The following is a 15246-nucleotide window of genomic DNA, read 5'->3' as shown; positions in this document are numbered from 1 at the left end:
TTTTTTTTTTTTCCTTCCCCCCTTCCGCCCTCTTTTATGTGTGGCAGCGGCGGCGGCAAGTCCTGTTCGTACTGCCCCTCTTTTATTCCATGTGTATGTGTTCAACGACACTTTTCTCTCTTTTTCTCTCTTTTTCTCTCTCTCTTTATATCCCTGTTTTACATTCATGACATCGCATGTATGCCTGTACCGTTGTTGCTGAGAAGGAAGCAGCAGTCACATTTATATATTTTATTTAGGGCACACACAAAAGCAGGATAAACAAAAAACAACAAAAAGGAGAAAAAAAAAAAAAACGACAAAAAAGAGGAAAGATTAATTTAAGAGTGAAACGTTAAGTACTTGGCGTCCCTCTGTCTTTCTGAGTTTCTGTGTGTGTGTGTGAGCACAGTTTTTTTCCTTTTTTTCTTTTTTTGTTCTAGCTTGCCTGTATATATATTATATATATATATAATATTGTATATATTATATATTGTATTATATTAATATTATATTATATTATACATACGCACACACACTGGGTTGGGGTGGGGCGGGGATTAAATTTAAGGAGTTGACAAACAAGAGGAAGGTTAAACGCACGCAGGCGGGTGATAACACACAAATACACACACTCACACAGAGAGAGAGAGAGTAAAGTGGGGTGGAGGAGGGGGTAGAGACACATACTTGCATAAAAGACACGTTCTTTTTTCTGACGACATGCTTGAAAAGTACTTGAGTGCTATTCTTGTGCCTTATTTCTCCAAATACGCGGAGAACATTGACTCAAAGCAACTCAACGTGGACCTCTGGAGCGGCAAGGCATCCCTGAATGACCTCATCCTGAGGCCAAGCATATTGGACGCACTGCTGCAAGGGGAATCTGGCAGCGATGTCCCTACCAGCAGCGGTGTCGCTTCAACTCCTTCCTGTTCTTCTTCTTCTGCTGCAGTCCATACGACTGCCGCGTCGACCGCGGTGAGTAGTTGCTTGCCGCTAACGTTGCAGCGTGGTGTATGTAAGAAAGTGAGCATTGTCGTCCCTTTCACGCAACTGCGCTCAAAGCCGGTGGTTGTGGAGGTGGATGAACTTTTTATTTGTGTTTGTGGTAGCACGGAAAGCCGGGATGCGGTGCTCGGTAAGGCCGCCAAACTTGATGCCCAGGCTGCGCATAAGGCACGTGAACTGGAACAGTTTGAAGCAGAACGAAGACGCATGCGGGATGTGGCAGCAGCAGCAGCAGCGGCCAAAGAAGGCGGTACCAATACCGCTGCAGCGTCTCCTTCTGGTCTTGCTGGTACTCGTAGTGGTCATGGTAGTGGCTTTATGGCCGATGCCGGGGATGGCGTTGCCCCGGCACCGTCTTTACTGACTCCGTTAACAACGGGGAGGGACGGTTATTTCTCCCATCTCGGGGAACTTGTTGTTAACAACATCGTTGTGAAAGTGCGGAGTGTACATGTGCGATACGAGGATGAGTCGACCAAATCTGTTATGGGTGTTATCCTCGGTGGGGTGGAGTTTACAACAATCGACAGCATTACCGGAGAGGCAACGTTTATCGATCCTTCTGGCCTCTCACGCATGCACAAGCGGCTGGAGTTTAAGGGAATGCAGTTTTACTGCGATGATCCTCTTCGATATGAGAGGGAACCGGGGGATTATTTTATCTCGAAGATGACTGACATGTCAGAGTGGCACACAGCGATGCGGAATCGTGTGGAGGCGGGGGATGTAGAAATGTCCACGGTTCTCGGCCCGGTCAAGGGCCACGTAGATGTGAACTTAGTGTTTAAGAAGTTCATAAAGAACCTCCTGCATGACCCATACTTAACAGCACGCATGAAATTAGGCTCCGTCACTGCGAAGTTTAACCGTGCGCAGTACGTATCACTCATGCGTACCGTATCTTTGTTAAGTAACTGGACAGGAGGGGTAGAGTTGTTTCCACGCCGACCCACCGTTCCCATCCTACAGGACCCTGCCGTGTGGTGGCGCTACGCCATTCGAGCAGTGAGGACCATCACAGGGGCACCACGCCGGGAGAGGCTGCTGCAACGCATTTCGGAAGTGTGTATCGTCGATTATCATGTACTCTACCGCGATGTCGTGCGTAAGGCGGAGATGTCTGCCGATAAACAACGCGCATACCGTTTTATTACACGCTTTATGACTGTCCCCGATATGATTGCGGGGCGAAAATACGTCTACACACAGATCGCCAACGCCATTCAACTTAAGCGGAAGGACAATGAGGCTAAAAAGGCCGAAGCGCAGTCAAACTTTGCCAAAAAGAATACGGGCTGGTTTGCGTGGCTGCGTCGTGGACCAAAGACACCACAGGACATAGAAGAAGAGGAAGCCGCCTTTGAGGAGCTGGAGCGATCGTATGGCATCAACCCGAATGACCCGGAGGGGGCAGAGACGACTATGGTGGATGTGTCCGCGCTGCCCAAGTCATACTGCTGGCTGGATGCCCAGTTTGACCTCCCGATGTTTAGTCTGCGGCTGGACATGGGGAAGAGGGAGACTGTGACACTGATGCTGCATTCTGTTAGGACGCATCTTAGGAAATTCAACGCGGCCAACTCTGTGCAGCTTCGTTTCATCACCGAGAATCTGACGCTGTCAAACCCGGTACAAGATAACGCTCTTCAGGAAAGGCTTCCATCACTTGTGGAGGGTATCCCTCTCTCGTCTAGTGCGGCAAGCGCATGGAAAATAGATCCCACATCACGACGGTCATCTTCCATGTCGTCTTCTCTTCCGCCACTTTCGCCGAAGCAACAGGGCGGGGTGCCATTGCTGGAGTGCAGCGCCGCTTTTAACCCCATCGATGCCCAAAAAGAGCCGCAGCTCAAAAACACGCAATTGGACTTTGCATTGGATCTCCGTCTCCTGCCCCTTCGAATCGTGGCGGAACCGTCCATTATTGATCACGTTATTTGTTTTTTTCAGTTTCCAAAGGGTCTGGATCTCGCGTCTATTGTGCGGAGCACCAAAAGCCTCGCTGCCACAGTTGGACAGGCGGCCTCTTCAGAGTTGCGTCGTGCCATGGCCCACTCGAAGAGCTTTAGTATTAGCGTGGACGCTGCGGCACCGTACATTATTGTGCCGAAAACGTTGCGGGGTTCTGTAGAGGAGCCGGCACTGGCGGTATCCCTTGGACACGTTCAGTTTGAAACTGAACCCCTTACCGAGACGGAGAAGCAAAGTCGCTTGGCGAGCACAACGACGCTTAGTGAAATGAATGAGGACCTGATGTACTATTCTAGTAGCGCTACGTTTTCAAACTTCTACGTGGAGATTGCTCCGATTGGGTTGTCATTGGAGAGGCCTGGTAAAGGCTTTATGCTTGTTCCCGAAGTCGCCTTTTCTGCCAAAGTCTTGCAAATTATTGACGACTCCATTGAAAATCGGGAAAGGTTTATTGTACGAATGGAGGTACCATCACTATGCATGGCGTGCTCCGTCAGCCAAGCCTACATCTTATCCAACATGGTGGAGAGTTGGTTGCTGTATCTTCAGGCGAATGATTCACCTTATGCCGACGAGCAGCTTCCGCCATCGCTGGAGGCCACGCTACGTGGCGGGGAAAGGGCATCCCAATCGGCTGTTGTTGGGCTGGAAGGGCCGCATGGCTTTACACACACGAACAACGCACTGATGCGCAACCGAAAAGGAGGCGAGTCGGAGTCCGATGACATCCCGGCTTCCCCATCGCCATTGGGAAGATCACGAGAGGACCTTCCTTATGTGCGTCTGCACTTAAAGGTCAAGGAGCTTGGCATTCTCATTTATGAAGACGAGCCCGAGACGCTGCAGCCGATGAAGACGCCTCGTTTCACAATGGCCTTCAGCACTGCCGAGGTGACTCTACACGTGCGTACGCTGCAGAAATGTGTAAGCATGATCCTTGAGCAGCCGTATTGCAGTGATGCAAAGGAACCGGATCAGCTGATTCTCAGTGCAACTGTGATCCGCTGCGGTGTGAAGACGGCGCCCGACACCCCTATCCGAGTGGATGTGGAGCTGGAGCCCTCACTGAGATTTTGTTTTGGCACACCCTGCATTCAACTCCTTGAGACGCTGATGGATATTATGAACCTCGTCAGCGGGGCGCCACGTGTTTTAAAGGAAGGGGAGGGGGAGGAGAAGGCGTTTTCTTCCCAACTGCTGCGACACTTCACAGGGTCTACGGCGCCTCGTGGGACTACCACCATCCGTCCCACGAGTCAGCATTCTCAGGTGAACCTCGTGGAGGAGCTGTGCAGTACATACGACACAAACGTGGTAAAACTTTCCCTGCACGTTGCCGGCACAACGGTGGTGGATATCATGGATCGACGCAGAAAGAAGAGGGTACCGCGGAAAGATGATAGTGACGCGGAGTCTGGGGAGGAAAAGAAAACGGCAGAAGAAAGGGTCGAAAATGAAAAGAACGACAAAGAAGAAGGGGAGAAAGAGGAGGAGGATTATCCTTTCGCCCACGCCTCCTTCACAGAGATGACACTTTCTCTTAAGAAGAATGGGGCGACGCTAGAGGTGAGTGGCGGGGTGGGGCAGGTTACTTTTGCCCTCGCAGAAGCCCACGACGTTGCCCCGGCGCATCGCACCATCGTGCAGTACAAGGCCCCTCCGTCACGGACCCCTCTCCGGCCGGCGTTGCAGCAGGATGTTCCCTTTCTGGACACGCACCTCGTACGCCATGAATCGCATGAGCACATCAATTTTTCCTACCGCACTAGTCTTCCGGTGGTTCCTATTTTTGAGACAGACTGCAAAGGCAAGCGGCATTTGTCCAATGCCGCTGAACTGCGCTTCTCAAGTTTTGTGGAGATTGAAGTCAGCTCCAGTACGGTGCTTCTCGATGTATACAGCATCCTGACCGTGACACAGTACTTCAGCTCCGGTCTCTTTGCCCGCGTGACACAACTAACAAGTCGACCGCGGTACGATGGGCGTGTCACGGTTTCTTCACCGCCGGTGCAGCCACCAACTCTGTTGACAAGCTTGCGGGTGTACGCGCGGGATTTGTTTTTTATTCTTCCCATCGATACCCGCACAACAGGTGATGGATATTTTCAGGTTACAGTCGATCACGTCGTTGTGCAGAGCAGCCTGCTGTCAGCGGAGGGCAAACAAACAATGAACATTTCTTTGCGCGAGATTCGTTTGCTTCACACGTCCTTAAAGGAATTTGCGGCCGTTACTACTGGGTCCGAGGGCGAAAATGAGGAGCCACACACACTGATGCCTACAACAACCCTTGACATGTCTGTGAAGACTCCACTCGACCCGCTCTCAGATGAACCGCTTCATGTGGACCTGCGAGGTGAGGATGTCACACTTCAAATTACGGAGACTGACATTGTTGGGCTCTGTCGACTTGCAAGCGGCAACCTGAGACGTATGCCACCACCGCCATCTGTACGTGCGGCGGCGTCGGCACCAAAGTCGCCACAATTGGTAGAATCCTCATTGGCACCCTCCATATCTCCGTCGTCGTCTACGACGCATATGCCTGAACGACCGGCTGATATCTCTTTTGTTGCTTCGGCATCTGGCTTGACTTTGCTTCCTATTCCTCGCGCTGTTCCTCCATATATGGATAAGGAGAACACGGGCCGTGAGGTGCGCGTTCTTTGGCGGGCCAGTAAAGTATGCTTGAATCTTCTTGATGAGTCAACCAACAAGATGCGGTTCCGTGTAGAAGGGAATGGGTTTATATTTCAAGTGTTTGTGCCTAGCAATGATGTGACTGTGGGATGGGAGAGTTTGGAGCTAAATGACGTATATGAGGTGACACAACGTGCCTCCATGATGTTGTGTGGAGAAAGCCGCGTCGAACTGCGTAACATTTTGACTTCCTCCGAGATTCTTCAGAAGAACTTTGGCATGCGCAGTAGTGTGACGCAGACCTCGGATAGGTCCGTGTGGGATTTGTGGAGCGGCAGGGTGTCCGGCACCGAGGGGTACTCGGTGGATATCGAAACGGAGCTGCTGGAGGTCCCAACAGTGGTGGTTGACTTCACGTTGAAGCGTTTCGCACTGTCGGACCAGTGGCTTGCGGTGCATGACTTTGTCTGCAATGAGGCCGTCATGGCTGCATTGCGGCCCATGATGGGGGCGGCAGAAGCCTCCCCTTCCTCGTCTCCGCCATTGTCGCCAGTCGGGAACGATGCGGAGACGAAGAGGCGATTTCATTGTTTGATTAAGACACGGACCGTGAACGTGCCATTTTTGACGACTTCACGTGAAGAATTTATTGAGGCGGACATCACATCGCTCTTTGTGGACTTTTTGGCGCTCCCCGGTGTCAGCAACGTTACGGTGCGAATGCAGGATTTGGAGGTGCGGCACCGTGCCTCGGCGGAGCGTATTCTCTACAGGCAGAGTGACGCCGCCCCTAATGCAGGTGGGTCCCAGGAGGAGTTGCTGCGCCCCGTCACGGATGCGGCACCAATTCCGGGCGTTGCTTTTTCCGGGTCCGTGGAGGGGGAGGCTTCCGCCGCGGAAAAGGCATCCGGTGGGGATATCTTGGCCTTCTCCGGCAGCTTTGACGCGGGGGCGGAGCGGCAGAAGGTGACCGTCTCACTGGGGCAACTCACCGCGCTATTCTCCATGCCACTTATCATGCAGCTTGTGGAGTATTGCACCCGACCTGACCAGCCCATTGCGAAAATTTCCAACTTGGGCGTCATGCGGGAGCGGCGCGAGTGGCTGGCACGCGCGGCAGAGGATTTGGTTCAGAGTGGTGCCTTTTCGCTTAGTTTGTTGTGGCGACAGCCCCGCATAATCCTAGCTGGTGATGCGCAGGACCTCGGGAATAAATTGCGCAGCATCGAGGCACAACTGGGGATTATGCGTTCGACTGTTTCTTTGGACAAACGCAACGGGAATTACACGGTTGCGATGAAGGTGACGGACATGGCAATCCCTGACATGCTGGAGAAGTCCTCGCTGCGGCTATCATATGCGCTGAAGGACAGGAGGGAAAATGTGGATGTTGTTCTGGATAAAACGGCAGCCCTACTCCATCCTGAGGAGTTGGAGAAATTATTGTGGGTTCTGCACCGTAACCTGATGGCACCGACCACGACAATCAGCGCCCAACGTGACAGGGCAGGAATGAAGACGGAGGCATCCTCGGAAGCACCCGTGAGTCCGAAGAAGAAAGAAGAAAAAGAGGAAGAAAACGGGGAGGTCCAGGAAGGGGTCACTCACGTGGAGGAAGCCAACTTGCGGACAATTCATTTCCGTGCGGAGGGTGTCGTCCTTGCCATTCACGATGTCGTTGGCATCAACGCACACACGGCTTTTCTCAGTGGAATTGACGTGGAGGTGGCACCCTCTGGTGATGTGCGCATGACAGTGGGCTCCCTCACCATGCTGGAGCACTTCACCAACCGCCAGCTGGCGCAGTCACTCGGAGACCAACCAATCACAGTCTGCATGTCAAGTGCAGAGAAGACTGTCAACGTCACACTTGCGGATATGAGATTTATGCTTATTCCAAAGGCGCTGGGAAGCATTTTCAACACGCTGCTTTCCGTGCAGTTTCCACCGCCATTAGAAGAGATTCTCGTCATCGAAACCGGGACAGAATTATCTCCAATGGACACCCACGGGAAATTTTCTGTAATTACGGCTACTGAAGCCCCCACCACTGAAAGTCAAACGATGACAGAACCTTCTTCTACGGTTCTTTCCCGTTGCATTCTTGTGTCGTTGAATCACTGCTCTGCCGTCGCAGTTCTGGGCAGTCGTGACGTTTGCGTCGCCGAGTTGAAGGACTTCATTGTGGATTGGCGGGCATACACCGATGCCTCCATGAGGCTTACGGCATCCATAGAACAGGTCATTGTACGGGATACCTTCTCAACAAGCACTCTGTACCCTGAAATACTCCAACCCCTCCTTGAGGGAGCGACAGACACGAAGGGACAAACGCCATCAGGGGTCATTGAGTTTTCATTTATTTCGTTGCCACACAAAAACCTCAACAGCAAGAAAAAAATAAGCTCGAGTGGTCATATTGGTGAGGGGGATGCAGATAGGTCCGTACCCTCGTATACGTACCAGTTGCACTGCCAAATCTCATCCTTTGCCATCGTTTTGGTACCGGAGGTGACATCTGCTGTTGTGCGTTTGCTTTCAGAAGTAAAGGAACATATATCGGATGTCAACCGTGAGAAGGCATACGATTACGTTGCAGACAAGACAGTTCAAACTGTTCAGGAGCGGCAAGAGCTGACGCAGGTGGAGTTGACCCTCCATCGTTCGTCTATCATATTGGTGGATTCGGCCAACTCCTCCAAGACGATGGAGATGTGCCCGGGCGATTTTTTGGTGCGGAATGAAATTTGTTGCCACCGCTCGGATGAATCAACGCCGCTAGCCGACAGCTACGCCGAGGTGTTCCGCTTACACATCAACCGAATGTCATTAAACGTGCTTGGGGCTCCCGCCTTTAGTCACAATAGTGTGATTGAGATTAATGTCTTGCGGGGTATTGGGGAAAACTCTGCCTCGTCCTTCATGGAGCTTACGTCCTCTGCTGAGCTTTCTTCGCCCGACACGACCAGCGTCTCACTGGTCATCCCTACACTCTCCGCACACTTGACGCGGGGACAATTGGAATGCCTTTTGGACGTCATGGGTGCCTGGAGGAATTCCGGTCTGTCCGGCATCCCCGTGGAGGGCGTGCCTGTCGTGGCATTCTCGACATCGCAGGCGGCAGGCGGTGGTAGTGGTGGTGGTGGGCATCCGGAGGGTGCGGCCAGCGGCGCGACACCAATTGCGACGTCTCTTTTGGGAACGATGGTGATGAAGAAGAAATCCAATTCTGGGAATTCGGCCCTGCTACATTCGGGCAACACCGCGAATGTCACACCCCTATCACCGGATACATTGACACCATCGAACCGCGGACGCAGTGGCAGTGGGAGAGGCGGTGCTACCGGTGGATCGATCACTTTCAAGGCGAATATGCAGCGATTTGAGGCGAACATCGACGGAGTTTTTCAGCTTGATGTGGATCAACTGGACTTTGTGTACTTGACGAATTCCGGGATGAATACCACCGCTACCACCATTGCGTTGGATACAATTGCACTACGGCATCATGTGTGTGGTGTCAGTGGCCTTCGTGCCGACATCCATCTTTTCGTGATGAAGAAGGCCCAACTCACCTCTACAGTGACGGTTCAAGTGTCTTTGGCAGCCCGCATGTCGGAAACGAACACAAACATCACACTGGAAAGTTTACAGATGTCACTTTCTCCGCTGGTGCTACTTGACGCGCGAGAGATGCTGTATGGGCCATTTTGCACAAAAGTCCTTCGCCTTCCTCTTTCACCCATTCCCGTTTGCAGGTTGACCACCGATGTGCACGTCTTGGGCTCGGACCTGGTGCTCGACAGTCATCATATTATCATCACGGCGGGGAAGACACGTTGCTCCTATAAACTTGACTTGAATCAGCACAAGCTTTATCTGTCAGGCACCCCAACTGCCCAGATAGTCTTGGATGACAACTGCCAACTGACCCTCACGAATGGCTGTATTTTTGTGCCCGGCATGTATGCGTTGAGTTCATTTGTCAGTTTTGGTCTTAATGCGACACTATTTACGACGGACACGTGTATCATTGAGAAACAAGTGCACCATGGCCGAAATCTCGCACCATTTGTAAAGCCGAGCAAAAGACGGAGCAAGGCAGTACCAGATTCTTACTTACTGTCTGGAAACAAGAATGCCGTCCCCTGTTCCCTCCCTTCAATAAAGCCGTTACCACAGTCAGGAGTCCTTTCCCCACCCATTGCCGTCATTACCCCTGTTCATGCTGGATCCCCATCCAATTCCACGTCAAACTTCATGGGAGACGATGTTCGTACGATTGCGTCCTTTCAGTGCAAGGAGTTCACTATGCGAATGTTGTCTGAGGAGGTAGAAGAGATTAGTGTCACAGTAACCGCGTCAACTTCTTTTCTTTACTTGCAGCAGACGGAAAATGGGGTGTTAACACAACGTTCGGCCAATATTTCTCTTAAGGATATGCATACCTCTGAAGAAGACGAGAACACGCTGTTTCCAACGACATTAGAGTTATCATTAGCGGGGGCCGACACCATCTGTATTGTTGCAAATTTAAGTGGATTGGAGTTATGCCTACGTATGGCTCTTTTGCGTTCGTTATTGGAATTTGGTAATGATTTTATGACCGCCTTTATTGGGGAGGCCATGCTTCAACGACATGCGCCGCAGGTGGCGCTTGAGAATGAGGACCTCCAACCCCTAGTGGATTTGCCAATTGCTGGGGAGTGTCTTTCTTGTGGCAGTCCTGGTGCTTCATTGGGTGAGTCCAAAGATGCAACAGGTGTGTTATGTTACCACTGTTGCACTGGACGTCGTACGCTGCCCGCGACAGAGATAAACTTTGATGTTCCATTGGTGGACTTGGTGCTATTGGGTGGCCAGGGTGGCATGCTGCAGTTGTACACATCAAGCGGTATCGCGGTAACCGTGGCGCCTGATAAAGAATTTCAACTGCAGATGAAACTGCAGGTTTACAATTTAAATCCTCACGCAAACATTTGGGAGCCGCTAGTGGAGAGGTTTGAGGCGGGCATAAGTGGGAATGTGACGTCGTCCACGTACAAGATTAAGGTGGACCGCTTTGACTACGTCTTTTCACCTGACAACATGAAGCTTCTCTCGCAGCTTGCAGCGGACTTTTCCCCCACCTCCAAACTACACAAGCAGCTTCGTAAAAAGCTCCGAAACAACGTACGTAAAGTGCTGACGGGGGAAAAACCACTGGAAGATGGAATGGGGGGCGATACATTGGGGTCCATGATGAATATTCAACAGGTTTCTCTTGTGCAATTTCCTCACTACAACGAAGACGATAAAATATGCGCTTTTGTCGTGGTGACAAATTATCTTAACGAGTCACTTGAGGTGGATGGCAAGACGGTGGAGCCTCGCGGGGGCCGTTTGGAGTTTGCAGCCACATCGAGGAGTGGCGTTGTGCGGCGCTGCGGCGTTGTGGGTGACGGAATGACAATCCATTGGGCCAAGTCGCCGTTATACGTGCGTGGACATGACATGTTGGCAGAGGTGCGGTTGGAGCTCTCCCGTGGCGAAGAGGACTTCCGTCTGCATTGCGCGGTGCGCCTTCACTGCTACCCTGTCCACCGCAGCAATATGATTATTTGCTTTGAGAATAACATCAGTGCATTTGTAGAGGTCGTTCGTGGATTGCCGGCGGTAAGTCCGCATGAACGGTTTTACTTTCATTCAAGCTTCTCACTGGATGAGAAGTTATATCTGCGTCCTGTGCGCCTTTCTGACGGAGAGGAATACACGGCGGCCGTGACAAAGCAGACCAATGTGACGCCCACATTACGCATGCTACTGAACGCTTCTTTCATCACACTCGTCTGTCGCGGGAGTAAAAATACCCACAATGACTTTATATTTAGAATGAAAGAGCAGCAGGATGGCGTACGTGCAGGTATTCCAACTTTTCTTATTTCTATTGAGCCTCAACTCTATATCCAGAATTGTCTTCCATATGACGTCTTTTTCTCCATTGGAGGGTCTGGATCAAAGAAGCAACAGCGGTACTGTGCTGTGGTGGAGTCCGCGCAGAAGGCGGATGTCGTGCTTGGTGATGTGGGCATCGATGAGTTGGCTCTCCACCTTGAGCTGCAACAAAACCATCCAAGTACTGGTGGGATAACCACAACGTACAGAACACAACGCGGCATATCTCTTTCACGTGGATTCACACGCGTGACGCTCACTGCAGCTTCGAAAGAAACACAAGAAATGCGTATCCATGTGCAATGCATGGGCAATATCATTCTGCTGGGTACGCCCTACAGCATTGTCAACTTCACCCCATTGGATCTGCAGGTGTGGGAGTCGAATAGTTTAGGGGAGTTGGTCTCCAAGACAAGAACGAACTTTGGTATTTTACCGAAGAAAATGCAACGGACATATGCCGCATCGCCCAGTGGAAAAGATACCACGGAGTTTTTTGTGAATATAAGCGTTGGTGATATGTGGGCGTCTGCTGTACCCTTCCATGTGCAGGGTCGCGGGTTGATTACAATGACAGAGAGGAACGTTGCGGTCTCGCGCGTAGGAACGAGAAGCGTATTCCATTTTGTTTACCTGACTCAAGTGGACATGTATGGTACCCGCTTTGTGACCATTGTGCCACGTTGGATTCTCGTTAATTGCACCTCACGCTCACTTTACATTGCGCAGGCGTTGAAACAATCTGCATCAGCGCCAGGAGCAACAACAACGGCATCGTCATCTTCTTCCTCTACGACGGCTGCTGTTGCTGGTGGTGGTGGTGTTGGTGTTGGTGAGAGCAGTGGTGGGATGAGTAGTCGTAGTAGTGGTGATTATAAAAATTGGAGCGCCAGGCTGAGGAAATCGGGGACATTATTATCTCCGATTCCAACTTTATCCGGTGAAGGATCACTGTATGCATGTAGCAAGGAAATAATGCAACTGGCGCCAGCAAATTCTGCCACGCCATTTTTTTCAACACTGAACAGTACTCCAGATGTGGGTTATGGCGCGTTTCTGCTGCAGGACACCCATGCTCCCATACGAGGGGATCCTGTGAGTTTGGAGGAAATCAGCAGTACGTTGGTGGTGGTCCATGGTGCAGGCGACACACCTGACATGGATGGATCGGACCGCATTGTGGAGGTCTCTGTGGCTACTCAAGGCCCCTACACCTTCGTGACCATGCAGGATCCTGTTGTACCGCCATACATCCTTATTAACCGGACAGAGAAGACTCTCGATTTGTGTGACACACAAGATCGGTTTCTCGCTCAGGTTAAACCTGGATGTGTAAAGCCCTTTGCTATGGATGTGCGTAACGGCAATAGTCGAACACGCGTGTCTTTTGCAAGGGATTTTGCTGCTACATGTTTTGTTGGGCGCAAATCGATCCTGGCTGCTGTTACTAGTCCTGTGGGTACTGCTGAGGCCAAGACCACTATGGAAATAGACAAAAAAGGAGAGGAGGAAACTTCAAGCTTTGTGGAATTCAATTTTCAACGGCGTATGACACCGCAGGAGGCATCCAACCCGCTTGGTATTGAGTACAATCTCAGTCTTGGGCCATTTGGTCAACAGATTGTGGAGATTGTTTACTCCACGGGTAGCACGGAGCGGGCACTGCACAAATACCAGCCTTCTCCGCCCTCCCCACTGGATGTCGTCTTGAACATTAACATGCTTTCTATTTCCATGGTGATGACCGATAGAGATGTGCTCTTTGGGGCCATTGTAGACACACGTGTACACTTCAATCGAGAAGGCACGAAGGAGGTTTTTGATTTCTCCATTAAAAACTTTCAAGTAGATAATCAGACTGAGATTAAACCTTTCTTTGAGGTTGCTGTTGTTGCCATTCGTACCTCTCCGGATGTGGCGTGCCTCTCTGGGCATGTAGAACGTATTGTGGTTCCGGCCAAAGCCATATTATATCTTAATGAGGTTCGTCTTGACGTTGTTCCCGTGGCGTTGCGCATATCTGACAATGTATTGGTTGCTCTCGCAGCATTTGGAGCACAACTAAGCACGGAGTTACCGTCGCGGCAAACATCCCCGACGGAAGAGGAGTTGTTTGATAAGGCACAATCAACCGTGAGTGCCATGGATACACGTGTGATTATGGAGCGTATGGTGGTGAATCCACTTGTGGTGCGACTTTGGTTTGAACGTGAGGTGGACGGTCATGACTTTATACGAGAACATATACAAATTCGCACTGCGGCTCTTGTGTCCATGTTGGTTCGCTCCTGTGAGGATGTACGGATTGCCACGCCCGGTATTGCTGTGCGGAAGCGCTCCTCCAGTGCCGGCCTGATGCTAAAGTGGCTGATTCAATTTTACCTCGACGGTATTCGTAACGAAATTCATGGGATTCTCTTTCAGTACGCGTCATCTCTGCCTCTGCTTGGTGTGCCTATTAAACTCGTTTCGGGGATTGGCAGTGGCGCCATGAAATTTTTTCAGGAGCCTATAGCGGGTCTCTCGACATCCCCAAAGGCTTTTGCGATGGGCTTTGCCAGTGGCTCCTCGGCCTTGGTGACGGAAGTGATGGGCGGTGGACTGGGCGCCGTTTCCAACCTTGCGAAAACGGGAGCGGACATCATGGGCGCCGCATCGGGTGGAAGGCAGCGGAAGCGAACGAGTCTACTGCATGGCATCACCAGTGGGGTCACAGGCGTGCTCACGAAGCCGATGGAGGGCGTTGCCGAGTCGGGCGCCACGGGACTTGTGCGCGGGGTTGGCATGGGGCTTATTGGGGTTGTTACGAGGCCTATGGCGGGTTTGCTGTCGGATGTTTCGAAGGTTACCGGCGCCGTGGCGCAGTTGTGTGACGAAAGTTACATTCCGGACGTTCGCCGCCTGCGGAAACTAAGGGAGTTTCACGCGATGGGTGCGGTGGCGGAATACGAGTCGGTTTTCTCCGTCTACGAGTACGAGCGTGGGGAGCATGACGGGCTGCGCTGGAAAGGGAACACCTTTATTCCCACCGACGGCCCGCAGTGGTATCCGTGCACGAAAGAGCAGGCTGAGCGTACGCGTGGCGTGTCCTCCAGCAAGTGGAGCTTGGAGATGGCCGACACAAACTTTGAGGGATGGCGCTTCTCCACTAAATACTACGGGGTGTACACGAGAGAGCAGGTGCCAACGGCGCGGGTGCGGAGACGGCGATGGGTGGCGGTGCTCAGATCACCATTGACATCCCGCGTGGTGCGGCTCGTGCAGCGAGGGGCCGCCACCGTGAGCGGCAGTCATGCTGCCGGCGGCGATGAGAGTCGTCGCGGGGGAGACACGACAACAAACACCGCGCCCACCCGCTCCTCGACGGGTGCTGCAAACGTGTTGCCTGCAATTCAGGGGCCCCGTTCTGCATCGGGGGCCGCGGTGTCTCACGAGACATCGACGCCAACGGCAGCGCCGGTGACAGAGGGCCAACAGCAGGAGACGCTACCAGAAGTATCGATGCTGCCGCGCGAAACTTCCTCTTCCAACGAGCAGGTGGTGGAGCTCTACGAGTACGAGTCAAAGCTGCCGCTGATTGGATGGGGCAGTCGTTTTCTTCCGGCCGGTTGCTCGCACTGGCAGTACCGCGACGGCCGTGCAGCTCCGCGCAAGTCGGACTTTCAGCTGCGCCAGGGCTGGGTGTGGGCATCGGCGTGGGCGCTCGCCAGC

General features: G+C 52.1%; 1 protein-coding gene across 1 annotated transcript, besides 6 other annotated features; it reads left to right on the top strand.

The window, feature by feature from the left end:
• Positions 1–15246: part of a sequence feature (heterozygous, Esmeraldo-like haplotype) that runs on past the window's edge.
• Positions 115–145: a microsatellite.
• Positions 249–315: a sequence feature (A-rich).
• Positions 435–503: a microsatellite.
• On the top strand, positions 703–15246 carry Tc00.1047053507083.109 (hypothetical protein, conserved; the record flags this gene model as incomplete). Its single annotated transcript, XM_811242.1, has 1 exon — positions 703–15246. A coding segment is annotated over one exon (14544 nt), but the record flags the coding sequence as incomplete, so codon positions are not given.
• Positions 4378–4457: a sequence feature (GA-rich).
• Positions 12336–12408: a microsatellite.

The sequence above is a fragment of the Trypanosoma cruzi genome, genomic scaffold, assembly GCF_000209065.1.
Source record: "Trypanosoma cruzi strain CL Brener 1047053517111 genomic scaffold, whole genome shotgun sequence".
NCBI classification, from domain to species: Eukaryota; Euglenozoa; class Kinetoplastea; order Trypanosomatida; family Trypanosomatidae; genus Trypanosoma; species Trypanosoma cruzi.
The sequence above is the reverse complement of the archived record's forward strand: the minus strand, read 5'-3'. Positions and strand labels throughout refer to the sequence as shown.